The 7,598-nt window shown below is 34.9% G+C and overlaps 1 protein-coding gene across 3 annotated transcripts in view; it reads right to left on the reverse strand.

Annotated features, from left to right (window-relative positions):
- LOC111468896 (nuclear pore complex protein NUP160) overlaps positions 1–7,598 on the reverse strand; it is a 31,772-nt gene that overhangs the window by 9,496 nt on the left and 14,678 nt on the right. For all 3 annotated transcript variants that reach the window (XR_002714795.1, XR_002714794.1, XM_023114038.1), the window contains exons 9-14: positions 6,938–7,058; positions 5,013–5,195; positions 4,650–4,842; positions 3,884–4,455; positions 2,867–3,029; positions 2,152–2,426 (exon numbers count right to left, since the gene is read on the reverse strand). Coding sequence is in view for 1 of the 3 variants with exons in the window: in XM_023114038.1 (XP_022969806.1) it covers positions 2,152–2,426; positions 2,867–3,029; positions 3,884–4,455; positions 4,650–4,842; positions 5,013–5,195; positions 6,938–7,058 (1,507 nt within the window). In the remaining 2 variants the exon portion in view is untranslated. The remainder of the gene's footprint in view (positions 1–2,151; positions 2,427–2,866; positions 3,030–3,883; positions 4,456–4,649; positions 4,843–5,012; positions 5,196–6,937; positions 7,059–7,598) is intronic.

Below are 7,598 nucleotides of genomic sequence, written 5' to 3' on the forward strand. Positions count from 1 at the left end.
GGGGGGGGGGGGGGGGGGGGGGGGGGAGATATACTTTATAAGAATGGGAAGGCATCGAAAAGTAAAAAGGAAGCAAAGGAATAAAATAATAAAACAATTATAGAATCTAAGAAAAATTAGAGAGAAACATGAGCAATTTAATACAGGCAACCAGCACAAATTGATCAATTGTCCAGCTGTTAATAGTCCTTAATTCCTAAGTAAGAAAAACTCTTATTTAAAAAGAAGAATACTACAAAATTATTTTAAAAGAAAAATATAATAAAATGATCATCAAATCGAAATTTTGAGCTTGAGGTTTATACTAAAAGGGTATTAAATCAAAGGAACAATACCAAACAATTGACTTGTCACAAAGCCAATCTAACACTCCAAGCAATGATACTAAAGATTCAAGAAACCAATAGTTTACTCCCATTTCTTCATCCATCCAATATCTTGATGTTTCAATAGCCATTAGAAGTTTTCATAATTGGACCAACTATCCTAGTGCAAACTATCTTTCTGATAGAGGTGATCATCAGTCGATCAACATTGGTTTTGGGCTCCAACCGAGTTTTAGAACTGCCAAGTCAATTTTCTACCATCCTAGATAGTTGGTTTTGGAAGGGTTTATCATGCGGACTGACTGACCACACTGGCGGTTGGTCGATTTTGGTCAGTTTTGTGACTCCAATGAACTGAGCATAAAATTGTGAGAATAAGAGAAGGACGAGAAAAGAAAAGAAGAAAGAAGAAAAAACGTGAGGAAGGGAGAAGAAAAGAAAAACAAATGAAAGAGAGGGAGAAGAAAGAGAAAAAAAGGAAAAAGGGAAGAAGAAACGAGGAGAGAAGGGGGAGAGAAAGGAAGGAGATACAAAAACAATTAATAAAAATCCATGGGAAGACTGGCATGGTCTTCCCAAGGTGTAGCTGCTGCTGCCGCACAATAAATGGCATTAGCCCTTTTTTCTTCTTCTTCCACTTCTTTCTTATTTATCTTCATTATGTTATGGTCAGTCATTCGGTTCGAAAAGTATTTTCCAACTAAGCCAACAACTGCCCGACAACAATTAAGTCAGTTTTGGTCGGTCGGATCAGTTTTCAGTGTTGTTTAATCACCCCCAGTTTCTGATGTACCTTCATTACTGGAAGCTTTGGTGTAGCTCTGGATTAAGTTCTTGTTAAATTCTTGATTAAGTGTTAACCGATTATTGTTTTGAAAGTAGTTAGGAGTCTGTTTTAGTTAAGTTGGTGGCTGTTTGTTAGTTTTTCAGCCGCTGAAGGCTTCTTCTGTAACAAACTCAATATAAATACTAGTTGTTTCACATTCAAAGCATCAATAATAGATTAGGGACATTTTTCTTCTACTCAGTTCACACAAAATTGGTATAGCTCCTATCCTACATCCTAAGGCTTGATGGCAGGAAAAGGCATTGTCCATCCCGGTAGGGGGGAATATGGATCCCCAATCCAACCCACTATGGACTCTTTCTCCCAAAATGACGAACAAATGCTGGCTATCAGTTATTTTGCTCTTTAGGTTGATTATATTTTGATATTATTTCCTTTTTGTAATAGATCTTCCTTCTAAAGAAGCGCAAATGTAACTTTTGTGAATAAGATATAATATTTTATTCGACATAATATTTAGCAAAAACACTATTGAAGATGAAATCCCCCATAAAATGCAAGTCTTTCTTTGATCTATAGCCCCAGGTAGTATCAGCACACGGTCAACAGCATGGCTCTCTTTCAAAACTTATTATTGGTTGCTCCACAGCTACAACCTTATGGATCAATCCTTTAGAGAACTGGGTGTGGATTGGGTTCACCATTGCACATCAAGCTTTACCTATTGCATCTCTTTGCCAATCACAGATTCCCAGCCCAAAATCAGACGTTTAAGAAAGATTCCCTTTCAGAAGTTAGGCTTTTTACGTTCACACTAATTAATGAAACATGTAGTGCTTTTATGGGAAAAGAAAATCCACAAGAAAAATATTCAACATGAGTTCAACATGTGGTCCTTTTCACAAGAAAGGCTGCAAGTCATCAAATGCATGTCAAAAGTGTAATTAGATAATATGTGAAGGATTAAATGATTAGAAAAACTAGAGCGAAGGAAAAAGGGGAAACGTGTCTAAGTGTAGAATATGGCAGAAAGTGAACCTCAACAGCATCATATTGGCCATGCCTTAGCAGAACCAGTGCAAGTTCGGTTGAAGTATTCAAAATGGCGGAAGGTTCTCTACCGTTCCCCCAAATAACCCAGCTGGTAAAATTGTGTGTTGCAAGAACAATGTCCTGTGGACTAAGAAGACATTTGGAAGACAAGTAGATAGGTCCTTCAGTTGAAGGATTCATCTTTAACATCAGTAAAGAAGCCAATGTAAAGTCACATTTTCCAAGCTTCCCCTTCCATATTTCTTTACTTCCATTTTTATCTGTAACAGGATTAAAAAAAAAAATTAAAAATAATAATTAAAAAATGAAAGACGAAAAACTAGAAAAATAACATCCTTCAAATAAACAACAGCATTTAAATTTCCAGCCAGAACCACAATTTGAACATCAAACGAAGGTACCTATTTATCTAAGTGATGTTTATAAACTCATAACTTGAAGAATAGAGATAACATCATGCCATCAGATGTCACATTAAGGACCTCCTTGAAATGATCTCTTGGTGTAAGCAGTGAAACAGAAATAATGAAAAAAAAAAAAAAAAAAACGAATGTGCTCTTGAAGTTTGATTAGCACTTCCCTTAAAACGCATAATACCAGTAAGAACACGTTATTTTACAACAGGCAAAAAAAATACTGAAATAAAATGATAAAGAGTTCGCTCAGATGATAATACCATTAACAACCACCTTACACCTACCAATTTGTAAAAGTGAAAGTTGAGAACTGAAATCCTCAACTGCAGCTGACTCAGATGGCGTGATAGCAAGGAAATGAATAATGTGCCACTCACAAATAATTTCCTCGATCATAGGAATTAAGTCAAGTTTTATTCTTGATGTATCATCGTGGAGTAAGCCAACCTGTATGCAAAGTGGACCACTAAAGTATTTAACGTAATAGAAGCATGATAAAAGTACTTAAATATAACACGATCGATAAAAACAGGATCATGCTTAAAGATCCAGCCAGAGGAGATGTAAAGAGGACCACTCAAGCATTCAATATAATAAAATATAAGCATAGTAAAATGTTCTTAAGGACAACAATTCTGATTGCTTGTGTTCTCCCATTTACCACAACCTATAGATCCATCTCAGATGCCTCCAATATGATTGTCTTTGGCTTGTGGGGCTCCTTAAGGTTCTTTTTATTTAAACTAAAAAAAAACATAAAAATATATACAAGAAAGAGAACCTCAAAGAAAGGAAAATATATTCTCAATAAAAATAAAAATAAAAATAAATAATAAATAAAAACCTTAAAAATTAGACCTAAGAGATTGCAATATAAAAGGGAGACAATTTCCTAATTTTATAATTACAAGAATGCCCTAACTTTGACATTGATTTACAACGCTTATCACATATCAATGAAAAGTTTGTTTATTCTATGATAAAAAAAGAAGAAGAAGAAGAAGAAAAGATCAACATGTTATCAAAATGCTTAATATAGAAATTAAATCTGTCCAGGACATAAAGCAAATAACAGGAAAAAAAAAAAAAAAAAAAAAAAAAAAAAAAAAAAACGTTAAAGGGAAATAAAAAAAAAAAAAANAAAAATTAAATATAAAAATTTTTGGTCCTCAATTAATTAAAATAGATCTTTTACGATAAAGAAATAAAAAATAAAAATAAAAAAACAAGCAATAGATGGGTGCCATTACACATGTCAACATTTTTAGGAATCTGCAATATGTACGTGAAAAGAAACTGACCTGCCCACTGACGGAGACCATATAATTTAGAAACAACAGGACGTCTAATGCTGACTCAAGCATAACCTTTGAAATTTGGGAGGTTGCGTGAACCAAAATAGAGGTATTGACATCTGATGACCTTTGAGGCTGTACCTTGTGAGACATCTTCCGAGGAACAAAGTATTTGAGAAAACTCTCAACAACATCTAAAACCCTGCCCCATGAGGCACCCTTGTTGCACAAAGTATGAAGAGAGAGCATCATTTCAATAGAAAATTTTCGAAGATTTTTCTTATCAGTCAATTCCCTTTCCCAACCATAGCCAGCATGAAGATCTGACCTTTTAATCGTTCCCACAGACGAGCCATATCCATTTTCTAGAATCTTCAAAATTCTACCAACAATTTCTCCGAAAGGGATTATAGGTGTGCTCATGAGTGACTCATAAAATATAGCTAAAGTTGTTTTTCCCAACCGATTGCTAATACTAATAACACATCTCAAGACCTCCAACAATAGTTCTGAATCTGAATCATTATCAATCCAATCAACGTCAGGGCCTCCAAGTTCATCAAGTTCCCCAGAAAAACCTAGCAGATGATAGTAACGGGAATGTCAATGCACAAATAATTAAGGGGGATTGGTGGTTTTCATCAAGGGGTACATGTGTAAAACAACCTATTCTGCTATCCTACTTGAAAAACTATAATTCGCTGATGAATTATATATATATATATATATATATATTTTGTGTTACAATTAATGGCAGGAATGTTTAAAATACCGTCTAAAAGTTGTTCAACATTGTCCAAGCATCTAAAAAGTGATACCGAATTCCTTCTGACTAAGCCCACAGCAGTTGATGTATTGTCAATAAGTAAGAATGAAGGTGCATTGTTTGTGCACCAATGATGGATGTAGTGGGTACAGAAATTTTTCCACCATAGGTATATTGAAATTGGAGTTGCAGTTGCTCCCTAGCACAAAAAAAATATGTCATCCTTGAGTTCCCTTAAAAATCATCCTATTATGCCCAAAACACACTTTAAAGCAGAGAAATCCACTATTACATGGACCATAAGATATAACTCTAACAGAGCCAAGAACCTACATAAATAAATCCAACATATGAGAGTGAAAAAAAAACCTCATCTTCAATGAGAGAAAGAATTTCTTGTTTCAGTTCATCAGAGGTCATAGATTGAAAGTTAGAATCTGTCCAGTGTCTACTATATTCCAGTAAAGTCGCACGAAGAGCCATTTCATTGTAAACCCCAGGCTGTAGTAGTCTGCGTACGAATATAGAAGATATGAACGGCACAACCTCATCCTGCTTATACATTAAGAAAACCATTATAAGCGTCATAATCCAACTTAACATCAGAAGTCTGGTTCTAGTTCAAAACATATTTTAACAATGAAATAGATCAGCAAAGTTTCGGTATCCAACACAAAAGTACTTGATGAACATGCACCAGCTACATATCAAATACATGGTATCAGATTTTTTTTTTTTTTTTTTTTTTGTTATTTTTTAAACTCCCATATAAGTTGGCAATGCACACAAGTGCACAGAAAAAATGAAAATAATTCTTCTGGTAAGCAAAAAAGTGAAAATATAGTACTTCAAAATAAAACGTGGAAGTCTTAAAACAAAACTAAGAATATATACATCAAGGAACGAAAAAACAAATGACAGTTTCTCAAAGAAATTATAAAAGCTAAAACGATAATGGGTGAACTATTGACACCTGGGCTTAGTAAAAAACAAGGCATTCTGATATGAGAGAGAATTGTCTAAAGCTAAAGAAGATGGACAAAAAAGAAAACAACGGAAGAACATGAATGATTTAAGCAAAGAAGAGGAAGAAAAGAAGAATAAATTGGAAATGATTTGGAGTTCAATTTTCCAATTGTTAATGGGCATGAAAAGGTTTCTGATGAAGCTTGTGATGATGAAGATTTTAAAGAAGCTCTTTGTTCCATTTTTTAAGAAGAAATTAACTCACTTTTGAAGAAACAGTTAGATGAGTCTTCTACTCCCCCTCTCCAACACACTAGATGAAAAAGAAACAATTTCTTCATTTCCAATGAAATGTAACTGATATTTATGAGATTATTTCTATTTCTGAGGATGGGGTTTTGGCCTTTTGGTTTCGTTCCCTCTTTGGAATGATTGTCTTTTGCTGGACTGAAGTAGTTGTTGTCGTTTGTTTTGCTCTAAGTTTTCAATTTTTGGGTGATGTTACTGCTTCTTGTGGTTTTCTTCGGAGTTGACTACTTGAGTTTTGCGCTGATTGGACTTTCTTGGTTGTTTGGCCTTGTGGTGTTCGTGCATTTCTCTTTGGCAGTTGCTGCTTTTCTTCCTTTTTTGGTGTCCTGTTTCAACTGGTTGGTGCAGTTTCTATTTGAAGGTTCAATTGGTTCAAAGCTCTCAAGGAGTTTTTTTTGGCACTCTGATCTTCTAGTTTTGACTTGCTTTGGTTTTATTCAAGTTCTTGTGATCATTTTTCTTTTTTCATAGGGCATTATTCTTTTCATTTTCAGTTTGCATCTCTTTTTGAAAAACAAAAATAATAACAGTCGTAGTAGTAGCAGTAGCAGTAATAATAATAATAATAATAATAATAATAATAATAATAATAATAATAATAATAATAATAATAGTAATAGTAATAGTAATCATAATAATAATCATGGTCAAATAATATATCAGTAGGAATTGTGGGATAATTAAAAAGGAGAAACCACCGACCTATGCCTTAAACTTCAAGCATTTATTGATCGAAGTTGAAAGGTAGAAGACAGTCAACTTTTGGATTGTGGTAATTTTTTTATCCATTTTGTTCTTAAGCTTGAAGTTTCTATCTATCTATCATATTATTCTTAGACAATGGTGTTTCCCCTCTTCACCCGGGGCAAAAGATAACAGAAAAGTATATAAACAGCTAACGAGGTGTGCGCAAATGTCTCGTGTGTCTAAGCTGATTAAAGGAGAAAGAATGTTAAGCAGGTTTCAGCAGCACAAGGAGAAGGCTCTGGAGTTCAAAATAACATACAAATGAAAATTACCTTTGTCGAAGAAAATATTGAATGTGTAACCCAAAGAATTGCATCAGAAGAATAATCCGCACTCTGAAATAACTGGTCTGCAATAAACTCTTCTTGCAATGCGTAACATTGTGCTTCTCCCCTATCAGATGAATAGGCAGCATAAACTAGAATAAATCATATTAGACCAAAACACCTAAGCTGCTAGGAATAAGAAACAATCTCATTGATGGTATGATTTTACAAAAACAGGGGAGGTTTCCATCTAAAGTAAGCTACAGAAAGTTATTCCAAATGGATAGAAGAGAGTTCAAACTATAACTGGAAAATGGAAAAGTATTTTACTTTCCTAATTATTATTAGTAGATTTTATTTTAATAGTCAAAATTAAACAATTTGGGTAGAGAAATTACAAATTGGTAATATACCACTAAAAACGACGAGCCAATTATTTACAACTAAAAACGACAAGCCAATTATGTGTTTGGCTTGACTTCAATATCACCAAAGACACCAAAGACAAAATCAACTCTCCAACCAAACCAATCACAAGAAACAAGATGAAGACTACCCCCCCCCCCCCCCCCCCCCCCCCCCCCCCCCCCCCCCCCCCCCCCCCCCCCCCCCCCCCCCCCCCCCCCCCCCCCCCCCCCCCCCCCCCCCCCCCCCCCCCCCCCCCCCC

This window comes from Cucurbita maxima, unplaced genomic scaffold, assembly GCF_002738345.1.
Source record: "Cucurbita maxima cultivar Rimu unplaced genomic scaffold, Cmax_1.0 Cma_Scf00038, whole genome shotgun sequence".
NCBI classification, from domain to species: domain Eukaryota; kingdom Viridiplantae; phylum Streptophyta; class Magnoliopsida; order Cucurbitales; family Cucurbitaceae; genus Cucurbita; species Cucurbita maxima.